Here is a 20,133-nt window from a genome sequence, read left to right as displayed (position 1 = left end):
TTTTCAAAGCACAATTGAAGCCACTTTTGCGCCATGATATTGTGGCAAGCAAAACACTCTCAATGTCATTTACTGCCAACAGTTTGGGTTGTTTTTTTTTCCTACATTGGAATGATTTTTCTCCTGATTAGAGAGCACATCCCAATTAAATTGCCAGTGGTACTTCTATCTTATATTCGCGTCAAACTGAAAACCTCAAATTTTAAGGCATTTTTGGATGATTCTATAAGATGTTGTTCGTAAGTCTGTTGTTCAGACCGCCTTTAGTTTTAAGTATACTAAAAATGTATCCTTTGGTAACACAGTACTGGTTGTTTCATTGACATTGTAGACTTGAATCGTGTAATTATAGTTAATTAGTTTCGATCAAACACTGCCTTCCCTTGTCGGTTTCGAATTTGCATTTTTTAGCAGTTTATGTGAGTACACGATAACTAAAATCATGTGTAAGAGTGTAACGATTTAGACTAAGATGATCTGAACCAGCTCGTACGCATCACAGCGTTTGCATTTGGTTGTTCATTTGCGATCCCCATTTTAGGCGTCTTAAAATGAGTGGCAAAGTTGTCTTTCATTTGTTGTTGTATTTTCTAAACTTTGAAAGTGGTTTTATGAATATAATTTTTTCTTAGAACTCATCACTCGTTTTTATTTGGTTTGTTGTTGTATTATCTAAACTTTGGTAATAGTGTTTTTTATAAAATATGTATTTTTCTTAGAACTCATCACTAATTTTTGTTATACCACAAATTGTCATATTGTATTTTCAAAAATAATATAATACTAGGGAGGTACCCGCGCTTTAAGCGCGGTATTAAGATTTTAATAACAACTGCTTTTAAACTTTATGATATATTGCTTTTATGACGTAATATGTAATAATTGACATATTTAAATATTGTGTTTTATCTTTTGAAAAAGTTTTAAATGTTTTATTGGATTGTCCAGAAGTTTTTGTATTTGCATATATACAGAAATGTTATTTTACCAAATATAAATAATACTCTCAATGTGAAATATTAATTGAGTCTTTAAAATAAACTACTAAACTGTAGAAAACAGATATTGAAATTCAATAAGTAAATTCCAAATTTTAAAAGCATAAGCAATATCCAATAGTTCAAAATTATACTCCCTCCGTTTCAAAATATAGGATGTTTTAAGCAAAGCACGCAGATTAAGAAATCTTTACTTTTAACAAGTTTAACCAATCAGAAACAATACTGCATAATATAAAATATTAAACTAATCTAAAAGCTGCATTGAAATTTGAAAGCATCCTATATTATGAAACAAAAAACTTCTCCAAAACATCCTATATTTTGAAACGGAGGGAGTATATTATATATAATGTATTATCTCAGCTACAAAATAAAGATGGGAGTAATGCAAAGTTGGATTTCAAGTAGCGGTTACTACAAACATACTAAATTTTATAGACATTCTAAAAGAAAAAATTAACGGCCAACGCCCCATTCTTTACACTTGAGTGCCTGAGCTTTCACCTTGTTGCTTGATCACATGGTTTATGTAATAACGTCCAGCAAATTCAGACCTGTAAATATATAAAGTGTTTTAAGAAATTTTACTTTAACATCATACAAAACTTGATTTCATATACATAATTACATCTTACATAGCCTGGTGATGCTCCAGTCTTTCGAACTCTGGTTTTATGAATATCTTCAAAGAGTCCAAGGTGTTTACAAGACATGGTGCACCTATGGACATTTAGAATTTTAGGTGAATTTATTGATTACCTTATGATGATTATATCAGAAAAACTTATGTTACATACCTTCATATTCTCCAACCCTCATAAACCGTATTACACAGAACACAGATTCAGATTTGTATATGAGATGGCACCCGCTTGATTGCCATATGGTCCTGAATTGAGAAGCATAGTTGTCTTTGAGACGACACTTCATAGTCTCACACCTACATATTTATCAAATCAAATAAAAATCTTAACAGAGACAACTTTAAAATGTAGCAGTCATAAATGTAGAGTAAATATCTTTTACCTGCCATTCAACAACATGAGAACAACTTCATTAATATCAATGATACTCTCAGGCCTTCTTCTATCTTCCAACATCCATTATACATACACAAACATCTAATTTGGGAAAAAGACAGAATTTAGGTTTCCAAAGTGTTGCTAATCTATTTTTGGTAAAATGTTAGTCGTACTTTTTTATGTGAATGACCAATACACAAAGTTTCATAAATCCTAAAAAGAATCTAGTTTTTCAAACACAAAGATACCAATTAACTATATTGACGGATTGTTCCAAAATAATAGAAAATCAATTAAAGAAATTCTTACCGAAAGAGATGGGATGATCTATTCTTCCACGATTTATGTCATCCAAATCCTCAAACCGAAAGTAATTCTTAGGACTCAATGATTCGAGCAGTGTCATTGTGGTTTGACCCGTAAATTTAATCTGATAGGGATGATGAGTATTCCTCACCTCCATGGTTGGATTGATCACTTTAAAATTTCTAATATTGTACCACTCACCATCGTCTATAAATTTAGGGAGGTTAGCAAGTGTATCGGGTAAATAAGGAGCTTCAATTGTGTCACCCTTCACAGTTTAACAACAATTATGTAAGAAGTCTTATATACAATAACTGTTAGAACTTGAAATTTAAGTAACAATCATTCAACTAACGACTCTACTCTTTTTATCCACAAGAAGCAGAACTCGTTTACCAGTAAAGAAATCTCTGACTCTCCAAGAATGTAAGACCTTGGCGTTGATACACCAATTAGTTCTTCCGGGAAGCAGATCATCAATATAATCGAATCTCATGATTTTTCTCAAATTAGGTTTTTTCTTGATTCTTCTCTGTTATCGAAAACAAAAAGGGGATTTTTGATTTGTAAGAATACAAAGAGTCACGACTAAACGTTGCATCTTAATCTTTTTAGTTTCTCACTTTAGTCGGATTATTAAAACTACTAATATTATATAAATTAATACATTTTTAATATAAGGTTTGTCACACTTGTATGTAGAAAATATAATTTATGTTAACATATTGAAGATGTTCTCATGTTTTCATTTTTAAAAATTTAACACTTAGATATTGATATGTAAAAAGGTAATATTATTAAGGGGAAAAAACTGAAAATCGGATGACAATAGTATGAAATGAAACGTTATAGTAGATATTAGATGCTTAATAGAAAATCATATATTTTCAAAGACTTCTTTGAAAACCACATTAAGGGTTTTGTTCTGACATTTCCCTTCTTAATTTGTAATCAAAATCTTCAATCCTTTTCTGCTTGTCAGTCTAGAAAATGCAACGTATAGTTGTCCATGTGTAAATACGGGCTTGGGTAGATACAATCTAACATGTTCCAACGTCTGACCTTGGCTTTTGTTTATAGTTGTAACATCCGCGAACCAAAAATTTGGTTTTTGGGGATGGGTGTCGATGGACACCAAGGTGGTGTCCGTCGACACCACTGATTTTCTGGTTCGACCAGATTGAGTTTTTAATCATTTTGGTTGGTTTGGTTTAAGGAGAACCATTAAACCGTGATATATAAGTGGGAGAACGATCTAGGTCGTGTTTTGCTGTTGTCTAGCCGCTGGAAACAAAGAGAAAGAGGAGAAGGGAGAGTAAACTTGAGTGTTCAAAGCAAAAGGAACAGAATCGTCAGGATTTGGGAGAAGGAGGATCCGACTGCTCAAATCGTTTTGAAAGGTATTGATATTTGGTAGGATTGTACATAAGAGATTTTCGTACACTCTCCTTTTTACAGAAGTGAATTTGAGTTAATATTGTAAAAGATATCGGCAGTTTGGTGGGGCGTTTCTTCTCAGTCGCGGATTGAGACCAGCGGGTGTTTCGGGACCGATTGTGGTTTCATATGAGATATTATCGTGCTGAAATTTTGTGGGAAGCTTCATGACATCTAGGGATAGCGTTTAACCGGAGGGATTTGATAGTTAACGATTGGTTTTCATTTTAGAAGGTGAGTGCATGACCATGGCTTATCTAAGCCTTTGATTCCTTGTTCTTGCTTGTTTGTTGCTTGTTTGTGTGTTTTTCTTGCTGGGATGGGTTGCTGCAGGTTCTTACAGATGTATAAGGCTTGGGTTTCGAGTATTGGACGATTTGGTGGAGTTTGGTGGAGTTTGGGAGCGAGATTCGACTCTCGGCTTCGAGCGGATCGCGATTGTAGAGGGAATGTCAATCGACACCACTTGGTGTCGGTCGACACCAGCAAATTGGGCATCGATCGACACTGTGGGGTAGTGTCGGTCGACACCGTTGAGCCAGTGTCGGTCGACACTAGGCTGGTGTCGGTCGACACCTCCCTTCCAGCGAGACGATGTTTGATTTCCTGGTTTGTTTGTTTTGTTTGTTGTTTGTTTGGAACATTGGAATCACTGTTGCTTGTGTGTATAGCCCAGTAGATGTGAGGATTGCCTCACTGAGTGTTTATCAAATACTCATGCATCTCAATATGTGTTTGTGGTGCAGGTAAAGGCAAACTGTGATCGTGGAATCAAGGCAATGAAGAGGAGGATGTTCTAGGGACTCGATTGGATGTTTTCTGGCATTGTTAGATTGCTAGAGTTGGGTCATTAGAAACATTGCTAGGTTGCTGGTTTCATGTTTTCTGATGATTGGTTATTGGATTATTGGTTATCTTGTTATTGGTTATTGCTTATGCTATAGTATTGGTTTTATTATTGGATATTGTTGATGGTATTGTTATTCCGCTGTTGATTGTGATTGTGGTTAGGTGACTAGTGGGTATGGGACCACTAGTTGTAGTTTATATATATATATATATATATATATATATTATTTATTATTAAAAAAAAAAGGTCGGTCCTTTCATTTTGGTATCAGAGCCCTTACGGTTCTAGGTTTGGGTTCACTAGGCTTTGTGCTGTAGATGTTTGGGATTTGCATGCTTTGATTGATTATGTGAGTTAGTCAATTGTGTGTGGCATTGAATCCTAGAACATCCTCTTCGAGCCTACAGTGTGATTCCACGGTGAGTTTATATTTTTTTTTGTGTATTTGTGTTATGAAAGAGTTTGCTTGTTAGCCTCTTTTCTTGGAAGTGCAGTGGTTAAAGGTGTTTGAGTTGTTGGTCATGGACGAGGACGTGGTCTTGGTCATGGTCGGGCGGATCCCGAGGCCAGCGAGTGTGTGGTCCAAAGTTCCACGAGGAGGTACGTCAGAGGGTCGCAAGCGTAGCAGGAGGGACCAGAGAGGGTTAGCCGGTGAGCGTGTCGGGGGTGCTGGGAACCCAGGTGTGGGGTTGCAGCAGGTGGAGCCCAAGGTCGAGATGATCGCTTGGTGGATCTGTTGGCGTGCTGTTGGAGCGGTTACCGAGAGGGGTACCAGTGTAGGCTCCAGTTGTGCCTCATGTGGCGGGGTGTAGCCGAGGGCTGCGGAAGTTGAGGACTTTCCACCTTATGTTAAGGGGATGGAGCAGTTGTAGATGAGCGGTATGAGATTATTCTCAAGGGGTATCGGGCCTAGAGAGGCGGATAGGTGGATATATGCAGTTGGAGCAGATATTTCTCTGTTTGGGGTTAATCCAGTTGGATATTGGAAGTTGAGTGGGCAGGTGTAACATTGCAATGTTATACTCGGACCACAGGAGGTACTTTGTGTTGAGAGATGTTTATAGTCGTTAAGGATTGTTACTCCTGAGGGGATGGTGATTCCCTTGAATACCGATAGCTTGAGGGGCTGAGGGCTTCGAGAGTGGCAGAGGGGATGATGTTCCCCTGAGGGGATGAGTAGTTCCCCTGATACCGAGATCTTGAGGATTGTGGTCCAAGAGTGAGACGGTATAAATCGAAGACACTGGTCTGAGAGTGAGATCGGTATGGCTCGAAGGTTGCAACCTAAGAGAGGAAGAGTTGGGAGCAAGCAATGCCTAGGACGTGAGTATAAACATAACGATTGATGTAGAACTCAAGATAATTGATGGTGGTTTAATCTCGGGTTTTGGATGTGTTGACCATTGGGACAGGGTTTTATGACCAGAGCGGTTATGAATGTTTGGCTTTGCGCCAGGATTGTGAGGCCGGTGGTGCTGGAGTCCCTGGAAGGGGAGTTACAGCAGGTTTGAACCGGGAAAGACATGTTTGCCAGATACATAAGTTCACGAGAAGCCTTCATGGCAGGATAAACTAATCATTACGACGATGCTGGATGAAGTTCATTGGAGATGGACAGGGTTGCTAGATTCAAGGTTTTGGTAAGTTTGTTGGAGGGAATAAGTCAAGTGGTTTGAGTTAGCGGCTTGCAAAGCAGTTGAAGCGGTGAATCAGAATATGCGAACGTATGGTACTCGTTTGTTTTATTACGCTCGTATTGATGATTTGCTGTGGAGAATTGCCAAGCGGAAAGCTATTTTTGGAATAAGCTATCTTGTGGAAGTTTTTTCCCTAAGAGGCAAGTTACTGGAGGTTCTTGGACGAACAAGAGGGTTGACATTCAGGTGGCTTTGAGTTGATGTCGTCATACTTGAGTGTTTGTTGGGCAGAGCTGAAGAAGCAGCTAGAGGGTTTGTTGAGTAAGGGATTCATCCGTCTTAGTGTATCATTGTGGGGAGCGCCAATGTTATTTGTCAAGAAGAAGGATGGGAGTTTCCGATTGTGCATTGATTGTCGGGGTTTGAACCGGGTCACTGTGAAGAACAAGTACCCTCTTCCTAGAATCGATGAGTTGTTGGATCAGTTGAGGGGTGCTACTTGGTTCTCTAAGGTAGATCTGGCGTCGGGTTATCATCAGATACCGATAGATGAGGCAGATGTGAGAAAGACGGCTTTCAGGATGAGGTATGGGCATTATGAGTTCGTGGAGATGCCTTTTTGGGTTGAGTAACGTACCAACAACGTTTATGAGATTGACGAACAGTGTGTTTCAGGAGGTTCTGGACGTGTCTGTCATCATTTTCGTCGACGATATCTTGGTATTTTCTAAGAGTCCTAAGGAGTATGCAGTGAATTTGAGGGCAGTTCTGGAGAAGCTGCGGGAGCAGAAGTTGTTTGCTAAGTTAAGCAAGTGTAGTTTTTGGCAGGGTGTTATGGGTTCTCTGGGTCACATTGTTTCTGTAGAGTGAGTTTCTGTAGATCTGGAGAAGATTCAGGCTATCAGGGATTGGTCTAGACTACAGAATGTCACTGAGAGCAGGAGTTCCTTGGTTTGACAGGTTACTACAGGACCAGGAGATGAAGTCTCTGGTAGGAGAGATCAGTGCGTTGAGCTTGTGCGCGGTTTCTCGAGAACCATTGGGTTAGGAGGCGGCTTATGGAGCGGATCTTCTGAGCAGGGTGTGGTTGGCTCAGGAGAAGGATTTGGGGCTGGTGAATGTCTCTAAGGATATTGATTCAAAGTATCAGGTCTCAGCTAATGGCACTATCTTGGTGCGCGGTCGGATTTGTGTGTCCAAGGATGGGGATTTGAGATAGGAGATCTTGAGGGAGGCTCATGCGAGCATTTTTTCTATTCATCCAGGAGCGACTAAGATGTACCGTGATCTCAAGAGGTACTATCATTAGGTCCGGATGAAGAAGGTTGTAGCTAGTTGGGTCGCGAGGTGCGACGTGTGTCAGCTGGTGAAGGCTGAGCATCAGGTTCCAAGCGGATTACTAAAGAGTCTATCCATTCCAGAGTGGAAGTGGGATATGATCACGATGAATTTTGTAGTATGATTGCCAGTGTCACTGACCTTTGATGCTATCTGGGTCATTGTGGACCGGTTGACTAAGTCTGCACATTTTCTGGCCATTAAGAACACTGATTGAGCAGCGGTCTTGGCTAAGAAGTATGTGAGGGAGATAGTCAGATTGCATGGGGTGCCAGCGAGCATTGTGTCTGACAAGGATTCTAAGTTCACTTCGGTGTTCTGGAAGGCATTTCAGGCAGAGATGGGCACTAAGGTGCATATGAGAAAAGCTTATCATCCCCAGACAGATGGACAGTCTGAGAGGACGATCCAGACGCTGGAGGATTTGCTGAGGATGTGTGTGTTCGATTGGGGTGGCCATTGGGCAGATCACCTAAACCTGGTAGAGTTTGCTTACAACAACAGCTATCAGGCGAGTATTGAGATGGCTCCTTATGAGGCTTTGTATGGGAGACCATGTCGTACACCATTATGCTGGACTCAGGTGGGGGAGAGGAGCATGTTTGGTGCTAGTTTTATTCAGGAGACCTCAGAGAAGATTCGGGTTCTCAAGCTGAACATGAAGGAGACTCAGGATAGGCAGCGGAGTTATGCTGATAGGAGGAGGAGAGATCTTGAGTTTCAGGTAGCAGACAAAGTGTACCTCAAGATGGCCATGTTGCGGGGTCTGAACAGGTCATTGTCAGAGACTAAGTTGAGTCCGAGGTATATGGGTCCATTCAGAGTGATTGAGCGGGTTGGACCAGTGGCATATAGATTGGAGTTACCTGAGGTGATGCGTGCATTCCATAAGGTTTTCCATATGTCTATGTTGCGGAAGTGTCTCCGTGAGAGTGAGCAGGTGTTGGCTAAGATTCCTGAGGATCTTCAACCTAACATGACATTGGAGGCGAGACCAGTGAGGGTTCTCGAGAGGAGGATCAAGGAACTTCGGAAGAAGAAGATTCCTTTGATGAGAGTTCTGTGGGACTGTGATGGTGTTGAGGAGCAGACTTGGGAGCCTGAGGCAAAGATGAAGGCAAGGTTCAGGAAGTGGTATGAGAAGCAAGCCGCTACTTGAGCTTGTTTAGCCTGGTCCCATCTGTAATCCGTGGCTGGAGCGGGAATGGAGTATTCCCGCCCATCTCTCTTGTTACTCGGTCGCTTGGGATGGTTGGTTGTGCGACTCACTAACAAGAAGAGGTGGTGTTCGTGGTACAAAGCTTCCGTGAGGCGGGGTTTTTGGAGGAAAGTTTCCTGGAATAGGAGTTTCCAAAAGTGGAAAGTTTCCAAAAATAGAAAGTGCTAAATATGGAAAGTTTTACGGGAGTTAGAATTTGTCTATTTTAGCGGTGGAGAGCCTTGGAGGGCTTGTGTGGCCTTAGTGGCGGACTTTCGAGTCAGTGTGCCCGGGTGTGACGGTCTTTTTAGATATTGTGTGGCCTTTGTGGCGGGCTGTTTAGCCGTGTGTGGCCTTTGTGGCGGGCTGTTTAGCCATTGTGTGGCCTTTGTGGCGGGCTGTTTAGCCAATTGCGTGGCCTATGTGGCGGGCTGTTTAGCCAGAGTGTCTTTGTGACGGTCCTTCGGGACAGATTATCTTTGTGACGGTCCTTTGGGACAGATAGTCTTTGTGACGGGCTGTTTAGCCAGAGTGTCTTTGTGACGGTCCTTTGGGACAGATGGTCTTTGTGACGGGCTGTTTAGCTAGAGTGTCTTTGTGACGGTCCTCTTTAGGACATTTGTTTGGCCTTGGTGGCGGTCCTCTTTAGGACATTTGTTTGGCCTTGGTGGCAGTCCTCTTTAGGACATTTTGTTTGGCCTTTGTGGCGGCCCTTGTGGCGTGTATATGACCATTGTGTGGTCATTAGGTATTCCAGTGAGGGGATATGTGGTTGGTAGGACATTGAGATGTTTTACGCGAGCCACGGGAAGGAAACCTGGATAGGGATAGGACTTAGACGTGTTCAGAATCGTTTGCTCGCGACTCTTGGGGGACTTTGGTTCTCCTAGTACTGCCATATTCGGAGACTTTGTGACTCGGGAGTATGGTTGGTATATCGACTTCGGATGACGATCCGGAGGCGCGCTGTAGGGTGACGACCCGAGAGATGAGTTTGGATTTTTCCTTATATATTATGGCATGCGGGTTTAGGCCCAATGAGGAGCCAACATTTGGCATGCAGACTTAGGTCTGATGAGGAGCCAATAAAAACTCCAGGTCTAGGCCTATGAGTAAAGGAAAGTCCAAAATTCGAGAGCAAATGACGCCTGGAGCGTGAGTCTATCGCCTAGAGGTGACCTTCCGTAGATCGGTCGGAGGAGTGCGGGCCGTGGAGATGGTTGCACGGGAGTCCTTGGCTGATGGTCATTCGAGATTCGAGGACGAATCTAGATTGGTGGGGGAGAATTGTAACATCCGCGAACCAAAAATTTGGTTTTTGGGGATGGGTGTCGATGGACACCAAGGTGGTGTCCGTCGCCACCACTGATTTTCTGGTTCAACCAGATTGAGTTTTTAATCATTTTGGTTTGTTTGGTTTAAGGAGAACCATTAAACCGTGATATATAAGTGGAAGAATGACCTAGGTCGTGTTTTGTTGTTGTCTAGCCGCTGGAAACAAAGAGAAAGAGGAGAAGGGAGAGTAAACTTGAGTGTTCAAAGCAAAAGGAACAGAATCGTCAGGGTTTGGGAGAAGGAGGATCCGACTGCTCAAATCGTTTTGAAAGGTATTGATATTTGGTAGGATTGTACATAAGTGAATTTGAGTTAATATTGTAGAAGATATCGGCAGTTTCGTGGGGCGTTTCTTCTCAGTCGCGGATTGAGATCAGCGGGTGTTTCGGGATCGATTGCGGTTTCATATGAGATCTGATCGTGCTGAAATTTTGTGGGAAGCTTCGTGGCATCTAGGGATAGCTTTTCACCAGAGGGATTTGATAATTAACGGTTGGTTTTCATTTTAGAAGGTGAGTGCATGACCATGGCTTATATAAGACTTTGATTCCTTGTTCTTGCTTGTTTGTTGCTTGTTTGTGTGTTTTTCTTGCTGGGATGGGTCGCTGCAGGTTCTTACAGATGTATAAGGCTTGGGTTTCGAGTAATGGATGATTTGGTGGAGTTTGGTGGAGTTGGGAGAGAGATTCGACTCTCGGCTTCGAGCGGATCGCGATTGCAGAGGGAATGTCGATCGACACCACTTGGTGTCGGTCGACACCAGCAAATTGGGCATCGATCGACACTGTGGGATAGTGTCGGTCGACACCGTTGAGCCAGTGTCGGTCAAAACTAGGCTGGTGTCAGTCGACACCTCCCTTCCAGCGAGACGATGCTTGATTTCCTGGTTTGTTTGTTTTGTTTGTTGTTTGTTTGGAACATTGGAATTATTGTTGCTTGTGTGTGATAAGCTCAAATTAATCCCTAGAGCTACTCTCTCAAACAAGAGATCAATTGTAGTACTTAGGGGTCGAATCCACAGAGACTCAAGATCTAACACAATAGATTGTAAAGTTTTGTAAATTACGCTAAACAAGTTAAATTTAATTAAAATAAAGCAATGCAAATATTAAAATAAAAGTGTTGTGAAATCAGAAAATCAAAAGAGCTAAGCCTAGGGAATTTCTCAGGAAATTATGAAATATTAAATCAGATAAATTAATTAAGGTTCAAGCAATAAAAATCAGATCTAGAACTCTAAACTTTTGATAAATTAAATCAGTTCTCACTGCAAATAATATCTAAATTTAAAACCAGAAAATCCAAATCTCTTTGTAAAATTCTAAGTAATAAATCAGCTTTAAAAACAGGTTTAGATAAGTTCACAGAATTATTAATTCAAATCTCTTTGTAAGAAACAATTCTGCTCATCAATGGTTTAATCAGGAAAACAATTATACTCTCATATCAATTTATTTCCCTAAGATAACAATTCTAGGTGATCAATCAAGAATTATTATGAAGAACAACCAAGGATGAAGATCATAAAAGATTAAGAACCCTAAAAATCTCAGATCTAATAAATCATAAAAACCCTATGAAAAACCCTAAACCTAACAAGCAAGTTACTCAGACATGTATAATAAAGAACAAATCATAATTCTGAATAACATGAATAGATATTAAAAGTAAAAGAAGGAGTTCAAAAAATCTTCTCTCTACAAAGAATTCAGATCTATCTCTCCCAAAAAGCTCTCAATATCCTTCTCTCAAAAACTGCTAGAAAATAACTTAAGGGTTTCTAAAACCCAAAAACACTATTTATATGTCCTAAAACACGTCAGGGACTTATGTTGCAAATATGGAAAACTTTGGGGCAACTTTTGTAAAACTTCCAATTTTTGGGTCTTGAGTCGGCAGAAAGGGGTGTCGACCGATGCTCTTGAGTGGTGTCGATCGACACCCTTGTCTTGATCCGAGATTTATGCTCCAAAACGATCCAAATTGCTCCATTTCGCTCCTTTCATGCTAAAAACCTGTAAAGACTCAAAAACAATCTAGAAACAAATGAAAAGACACTAAAAGACTCCTTATATCATGGTTAAAAACCATAAAAACCATGATATATCAACTCCCCCAGACTTAGCCTTTGCTTGCCCTCAAGCAAAACATAAGCTTAGACCTGTGAAAGAGGTTTGAAAACAAGGAACTCACTCAACTGCATAATGATTCTTATTCACACTCTTCATTTACCTGACTCAAGAACTTACTTCTTATACTCAACCATGATTAGCATCAACATTCCTTACTCAAATCCCACAATCCTTTGGAATCTCTGAAATCTCCATTGTCATCTCATTAGTCAATATTAAAGCAAGTACAGGTGAGTTCTTACCTTTGATGTATTGAACAGTGGCATATGGACTCTTTTCAGGCCAAGACATTCTTCTTACATCTCCTTTCCTCTCCCTTTTCTCACTTCCATTATTTTTTTCTTCTTTCTATTTTTTTTTTCTTAATCAAAGGTGTAAGCGAATACCGGGGTCATTGGTAATTTACCTACCCCTCGCTTCCAAGCTTTGTGTGATCATTTGACTCAAGAGTAGAATAATGAGGTCACTGGTAATTTACCTACCTCTCTAAACTGATCAAAATCATCTCATCTTTTATTCTCTTTTTCTGATTTTTCTCTTTTTTTTTAAAGCACTGAAGGGAAGAGAGAGGGGAGACATACTTTGAAAAATTGCACTGTCTTGTATGGCCTGAAGAAGAAGTCTAGTCCACTGATTTCCAACCCCAAAGTAAGAGATTAAGTCCGGTTAAAATCCTGATAAAGGTTGAGACAACGTTAGATCAATCAGATATCCATTGAATAAGGGCTTTCAGGATTGTTGATAAGGCTCATAGTCTTTCTAAGCTTCAGTTCTGAGATCAAGCATAAACAAATAATCATTAGAGTGTTAGCCAAATAAGAGAAATCATTAGTCAAGATCATAATTCCCAAAGACAAAAAGAAAAATTTGAAAAATTTGACTCAAACTTTATGGTTTTGACTGACACAACTGAAACTCAAAAACAGAAAACATAGTTAGTAACTAACCTCCCCCAGACTTAAACAACACTGTCCCCAGTGTTATCAAGTAAGAGGAAAGCAAAAATAAAAATAAAATAAATAGAAATCTAAATCAAAAGAAAAAGAAAACTTACCAGTGGGTTGCCTCCCACTAAGCGCTTGTTTTCAGTCATTAGCTTGACTGTGCTGGAGCTCAGGAGCCTGGTGGAGCAGAACATGACATTGAAATCCTCTTCATCCATGGTGGTGTATAAGCTTTAGGTGCATGAGGCTTGCCAAGGATGTGTGGAACTGGACCAGGGTGAGACTTAGGTATGGGAGGGTATCTTTTCTTTCATGCAAAACCATCAACAGAAGAAACAAGCGCTCTACGATAATCTCGTGGCTTGGTTAACTGCAAAACAGTTTTTGTAGCTTTGAAGGTCCTATTGATGATTAAAGGAGCTTTAGGAGAAGAAGATGCATACCTTGGCCTTACCTGAGGACTCTGAAGTGTGGAATGATGACTCTTCTGTTTGGGAACAGGTTTCGGACTTGGAGCATCAGTTTTGGAGCTGTTCTGTCTCGGATGTGGAGGGGTGTCGATCGATGCCTCCTTGTTGGTGTCGATCGACACTGAGCCTGATGCCCGTGTTGCAGAAACTTTTTCAACAGAAAAAGTCTGTCCATCAATAGTAGGAGCCCTCCTCAGCTTATCCATCTCAAAATGCATACTCAATCCATCCACATTCAGTGTTATGTGTCCCTTCTGCACATCAATGACTGCACCAGCTGTAGCCAAGAAAGACCTTCCTAAGATGAGAGGATCTTTAGGCTCTTGATCATACTTCAGCACCACAAAGTCAGTGGGAATCATGAAGTTGCCAACCTTGACTGGAATATCCTCTAAAACACCTTCAGGAATTCTTCGGGAGCGATCAGCCAAGATAAGAGAAATCTGAGTTGGCTTGAATTCTGTCATCCCAAGTCTCACAGCAACAGAATGTGGCATCAAGTTGATGCTAGAGCCAAGGTCACAAAGTGAGTGTGAAAACTTTCCTGCTGAGATTGAGCAATCAAGCACAAAGCTTCCAGGATCTGGTAGCTTCTTAGCAGTCCTACACTGAATTTCTGCACTCACTTTCTCAGAAACTACCACTTCTTGCTTTCTTTCCTTCCTCCTTTGAACAGGCTGGTTCAGCAGAATTGCACTAACATCTTTAGTTAGCAAGGCTCCTTCCTCAGGGCTCAAACCATTGGATACCATTCTCTTAACATAGCGTCTAAGTGGTGGTGAAAGCTTCACTGCATCAATCAAAGGCATCTCAATCATCACCTTATCCATCATAGCTTTGCATTTAGCTTCCTCCATCTCCTGCTTAGACTTTCTTGGCTTGGGAAAAGGAACCTTAGGCTTGTAGACCCTTTCAACTGTTGGAACCTGAGATTTTGCAGTTTTTGGGTTCGTCTGAGAAGAGTGTCGATCGACACCCAGGTGGTGTCGATCGATGCCATCATCTGGATCCGACAGATTGGCCGATTTTTCTCCTTGTTCTGCAGAAAAAATGTCACCATCATCTTCATCTCTCACTGATATGGCATTGCAAGCATGCTTGGGGTTTAACTCAGTTCTTCCAGGAAGAAAACCCTCTTGTCGTTTGACAGACCCAACAGTCTGAATAACCTGATTCTCTAACTTCTTGACATGAATGTTCAATGCTTCTATCTTCCCATTCAGCTCAGTGTAGACATTGTCAATCTTTCCATTGAATGTCACTGTCAAATTCTCTTGACCTTGTAGAATCTGCTCAAGCATGGCTTCCATTCTACTCTCAGAAGAAGTCTGTGGAGGCGGAGACTGATAGGATGAGTTCCCATAAGTCCTTGTGAAGTTGCTCCCTTGTTGCTGCTTCTGGTAGTCCGGTTTGGGAATGTAGCCTGAAGAGTTCCCACTGTAAGGTCTGTGGCCTTGCTGATTGCCAAATCTCTGACCTTGATTGCCATATACAAAGTTGACATCTGCTTCTTCATTCCCAGTCTCAGGTTGTGGCTCAAATGATTCAACTTCAGCAGCAAAGTGAACTGATTTCTTACCAACCAGGAGATTATGAACTGAATCAAGCTTAGCATTAACAGAAGCTAGCTGGTTTGCATCAAATCCTCCATGCAATCTCTTCCTTTCAGCATCTGCTCTCTTAGTACTATTGCTAGCAGCTAAGTTCTCAATCAACAATTCAACATCTTCTGGCATTCTTGTCTTGAAATTCCCATGACTTGCAGCATCTAAAGCCAACTGATACTCCCAGTCACACCCTCTGAAGAAGATACTTAGCAATTGAACTCTTGAGAAACCATGGTGTGGACAGTCCCTTTGGTAAGCCTTGAATCTCACCCAAGCTGCTTTGAAAGCTTCATCCGGTCTCTGCTTGAAAGCAGACAGCTTGATTCTCAACTCATCTGACATTGCATCATCATAGAAGTGGTTGAGGAAGGCCACCTTGACATCACGCCAGCTTGTCAATGATCCAGCAGACAGCTGTTTCAACCATTGAGATGCCTCTCCTGCAAGTGAGTAAGGGAAGAGTTTGCAGAAGATGTAGTCCTCAGTCACCCCATTAGCCTTGATGCTAGTCACCAGATCCTCAAAATGCTCAATGTGATCCAAGGGCTTCTCATTGGGCAAAGCAGAGAAAGGTCTCTGCCCAACTAGTTGAAAGTATGCAGGTTTCAACTCAAAATCATTCCTCTGAAAAGGGGGAGGAACAATAGCAGACCGGTTCTCATACACCAGATCAGCCCGATTGTAGTCAGCAATGGTTCTGATCAGATCCCGGTTGTTCTCCTGTCGTCGAAAAGGGTTCTGTACGTGGTTGGCAGCTCCACGCACGTCTGCAGGTGGGTGTCGATCGATGCCACCTGGTTGGTGTCGATCGACACCAAGATCCGGATCAGCTTGCTCGTTCACAACAGCCTGATCACCAACGACACCACCACATGGCTGGTTCACAACAGGTTCAGGAATCACGTTTCCTTCTGCATCAAGCTTTTGGCCATGCTCATTGCGCAAGTGGCCCTCTTGATCCCTCAAAACACCAGCCTCATCTCGCATCAGAATGATTGTATTAACCATCTTCAGAGATTTAGCTGCCTTTCTGTTCTCACGTTCAAGCTTTCCCAACTCTTTGTTTGACAAATTCACAGTAGGACCAGATTTGTTGCTCCTTGTGTGAGGTCTAGGAGGCATGCACCTGAAACACCAAAGAGAAGAAAAAAGACAAAAACGTGTAAGTAGAAAATAAAAAGAAAAATTTAGACGAAATTAAAAACTTAAATCTAATGGTAGAATCAGAGAGTCCCCGGCAACGGCGCCAAAATTTGATAAGCTCAAATTAATCCCTAGAGCTACTCTCTCAAACAAGAGATCAATTGTAGTACTTAGGGGTCGAATCCACAGAGACTCAAGATCTAACACAATAGATTGTAAAGTTTTGTAAATTACGCTAAACAAGTTAAATTTAATTAAAATAAAGCAATGCAAATATTAAAATAAAAGTGTTGTGAAATCAGAAAATCAAAAGAGCTAAGCCTAGGGAATTTCTCAGGAAATTATGAAATATTAAATCAGATAAATTAATTAAGGTTCAAGCAATAAAAATCAGATCTAGAACTCTAAACTTTTGATAAATTAAATCAGTTCTCACTGCAAATAATATCTAAATTTAAAACCAGAAAATCCAAATCTCTTTGTAAAATTCTAAGTAATAAATCAGCTTTAAAAACAGGTTTAGATAAGTTCACAGAATTATTAATTCAAATCTCTTTGTAAGAAACAATTCTGCTCATCAATGGTTTAATCAGGAAAACAATTATACTCTCATATCAATTTATTTCCCTAAGATAACAATTCTAGGTGATCAATCAAGAACTATTATGAAGAACAACCAAGGATGAAGATCATAAAAGATTAAGAACCCTAAAAATCTCAGATCTAATAAATCATAAAAACCCTTTGAAAAACCCTAAACCTAACAAGCAAGTTACTCAGACATGTATAATGAAGAACAAATCATAATTCTGAATAACATGAATAGATATTAAAAGTAAAAGAAGGAGTTCAAGAAATCTTCTCTCTACAAAGAATTCAGATCTATCTCTCCCAAAAAGCTCTCAATATCCTTCTCTCAAAAACTGCTAGAAAATAACTTAAGGGTTTCTAAAACCCAAAAACACTATTTATATGTCCTAAAACACGTCAGGGACTTATGTTGCAAATATGGAAAACTTTTGGGCAACTTTTGTAAAACTTCCAATTTTTGGGTCTTGAGTCGGCAGAAAGGGGTGTCGACCGATGCTCTTGAGTGGTGTCGATCGACACTCTTGTCTTGATCCGAGATTTATGCTCCAAAACGATCCAAATTGCTCCATTTCGCTCCTTTCATGCTAAAAACCTGTAAAGACTCAAAAACAATCTAGAAACAAATGAAAAGACACTAAAAGACTCCTTATATCATGGTTAAAAACCATAAAAACCATGATATATCAGTGTGTATAGCCCAGTAGATGGGAGGATTGCCTCACTGGGTGTTTATCAAATACTCATGCATCTCAATATGTGTTTGTGGTGCAGGTAAAGGCAAACTGTGATCGTGGAATCAAGGCAATGAAGAGGAGGATGTTCTAGGGACTCGATTGGATGTTGTCTGGCATTGTTAGGTTGCTAGAGTTGGGTTATTAGAAACATTGCTAGGTTGCTGGTTTCATGTTTTCTGATGATTGGTTATTAGATTATTGGTTATCTTGTTATTGGTTATTGCTTATGCTATAGTATTGGTTTTATTATTGGATATTGTTGATGGTATTGTTATTCCGCTGTTGATTGTGATTGTAGTTAGGTGACTAGTGGGTATGGGACCACTAGTTGTAGTTTATTTAATACTACTAACGGAAATCGTTTCAGTATGATAAGAATACGCATGTATACGCGATTTCCGATTCATTAATGATTTATATATATATATATTATTTATTATTAAAAAAAAAGGTCGGTCCTTTCAATAGTGATCGCAAATGCAAGAGCAACGGGAAACTGACGACGGCTCATACGAAAGGGAAACTTTTCATCCGGTGGTGACACAAACATCCTAGGGATAAGAACTTTATCGTTGACGTTTCTTTTACCTGTTACAATCCTTGCTTCAATAACATGATTAGCCATTTGAGTGATAATCAATCTTGTACCATTGCATAAACCTCCCTTAGGATCAATATTCATAAGCAACATGATAGGTGCTCCCTTTTTTCAGCGTCAGAACATGGTTAGGTAATCCAGAAACGTGAATACTGTTTAATAATTTCTGAGTGTAGATCATATCGTCGTAAGCACTTGTATCGGAAGTCTCGATGCTGTCTGAACTCAAATACTGTCTCTCTTCCCCTGGGTATAATAAAACCAAAATAAGAAACCGTTTATATTGAATTTTGTTTGCCAAAAAAAATTTGCACTCTTAATATACCTGGAAGTTGAGAGAGCATATATTGATTTATTTTATCGACGTCATCATTTCTTGGACTAAGAATAGCTCTTTCGCAAAAGAATTTTGCATCGGTCCTTGTTGCAAATGATGTACTGTATATCTGTTTAACAATTGCTTGTATAGGATTGTCAGATGCAGCAATTAATAAATCCTCGGGTATTTCTATTTCGACCTCACCACTGTTAGGCTCGTTGATCTTGCCATCCCCAATATCGAGTAGCCATTTTGAAAACGTAGAGAGAGCATCTGCATCCTGACTATTTTTTGCCTTGCGAAGCCTCATGTTTTGTGTAAGCCGAAGTACTTTACAACTATCCCAAAGCAACGATGAGTTTATAGAGGCTCAAACTGTCCCAACTCTAACAGCCTCTGGCACAAACGGTAGAATTTGTCTATAATCACCCCCTAAAACAAAAACCTTACCTCCAAAAACCCGATCACACTTCATAATATCTCGCATACTCCTATCTAAGGTTTCGAAACAAAATTTGTTCATCATTGGAGCCTCATCCCATATAATGAGCTTTGCTTCTCTAATCAACTCGGCAAGATGTGATTTATCATATATCGAACATATTGTATATTCGTCCACATGGATGGGTATACCAAATCTAGAATGAGCTGTCCTGCCACCTTCCATAAGTAAAGCAGCTATACCACTCGATGCAACATTAAGAACAATATCACCCCTAGATCGAATATCAACACCAAGAATACTCCACAAAAATGTTTTTCCAGTACCACCAAATCCATGAACAAAAACCATACCTCCCTTATTACAATTCACAGCTTCAATAATTTCTAGGTAGACACTTCGTTGCTCATCGGTTGACATATGTAACAACCTGTCAAAATCCTCTCTTTGCTCAACACGCCTGTAGTTTCTCTCATCTATCAGAAGCCTATTCTAATTATTATCAATCACAGATTGGTCTGGTTTAGGCATATTCACAATAGTTGACAGAGAGCTTCCATTGGATCGCATAATCATTTCAATCTCAGCTAAGCATAGGTTTGTTATCTGATCCTCACTTAACATTAGACCTGCATTACAGAGTATTTTTTTTTAGTTGACATATTTATGATCAGAATAATAATCGTAGATGTTTGTGTACATCAATATAACTTTAAATTTTATTATATATATTTTATTAAAATCAATGTATTTACCGTGGTTGTTCGTACGGTTCCTTTGCAAATACAAAATATCTTCGCACAATATATATTTTGTAGCGACCCAGAGATCGAGAGGCACTGAAACACTTTTCGAAAGCAATAGTATGACAAACAACTTCCTTAGAAACGGCCCAAAACACCACATACTTGCCTCTTTTATAGCTAGAATATATTCTTTGTCGTCATCCAATAATCCCAATGCAAAGCAGGCATCTTTAAATTCCTTGTACAATTTACCTTTTACCGTCTTTAAAAAATGAAAACTTGT

The 20,133-nt window shown here is 40.0% G+C and overlaps 2 protein-coding genes and 1 pseudogene across 2 annotated transcripts; 1 reads left to right on the top strand and 2 right to left on the bottom strand.

The window, feature by feature from the left end:
• Positions 1–1,632: 1,632 nt before the first annotated feature.
• On the bottom strand, positions 1,633–2,825 carry LOC147938652 (uncharacterized). Its single transcript, XM_087465703.1, has 5 exons — positions 2,685–2,825; positions 2,333–2,597; positions 2,028–2,091; positions 1,799–1,941; positions 1,633–1,721 (listed from the first exon to the last, which is right to left on the bottom strand). Exons 1-5 carry the CDS (start codon positions 2,823–2,825, stop codon positions 1,633–1,635), a joined length of 702 nt encoding a protein of 233 aa, XP_087321829.1.
• A 12,678-nt stretch (positions 2,826–15,503) lies between these two features.
• Positions 15,504–15,604, top strand: LOC147938651 (small nucleolar RNA R71; annotated as a pseudogene).
• Positions 15,605–18,416: 2,812 nt separating this feature from the next.
• Positions 18,417–18,972, bottom strand: LOC147938650 (uncharacterized). The gene is made up of 2 exons (XM_087465702.1): positions 18,669–18,972; positions 18,417–18,589 (listed from the first exon to the last, which is right to left on the bottom strand). Exons 1-2 carry the CDS (start codon positions 18,970–18,972, stop codon positions 18,417–18,419), a joined length of 477 nt encoding a protein of 158 aa, XP_087321828.1.
• Positions 18,973–20,133: the final 1,161 nt, after the last annotated feature.

This window comes from Camelina sativa, chromosome 9 (genome assembly GCF_030686135.1).
Source record: "Camelina sativa cultivar CO46 ecotype springtype chromosome 9, ASM3068613v1".
NCBI lineage: Eukaryota > Viridiplantae > Streptophyta > Magnoliopsida > Brassicales > Brassicaceae > Camelina > Camelina sativa.
This window is presented reverse-complemented; position numbering and strand designations above follow the sequence as displayed.

Coding starts and splice junctions, on each gene's coding strand:
- LOC147938650 (XM_087465702.1), bottom strand. CDS start 18,972: ATGAGGCTTCGCAAGGCAAAAAATAGTCAGGATGCAGATGCTCTCTCT. Junction 18,590..18,668: donor TATGCTCTCTCAACTTCCAG/GTATATTAAGAG, acceptor TATTATACCCAG/GGGAAGAGAGACAGTATTTG.
- LOC147938652 (XM_087465703.1), bottom strand. CDS start 2,825: ATGAGATTCGATTATATTGATGATCTGCTTCCCGGAAGAACTAATTGG. Junction 1,942..2,027: donor CTCATGTTGTTGAATGGCAG/GTAAAAGATATT, acceptor ATAAATATGTAG/GTGTGAGACTATGAAGTGTC. Junction 1,722..1,798: donor GAGGGTTGGAGAATATGAAG/GTATGTAACATA, acceptor AAATGTCCATAG/GTGCACCATGTCTTGTAAAC.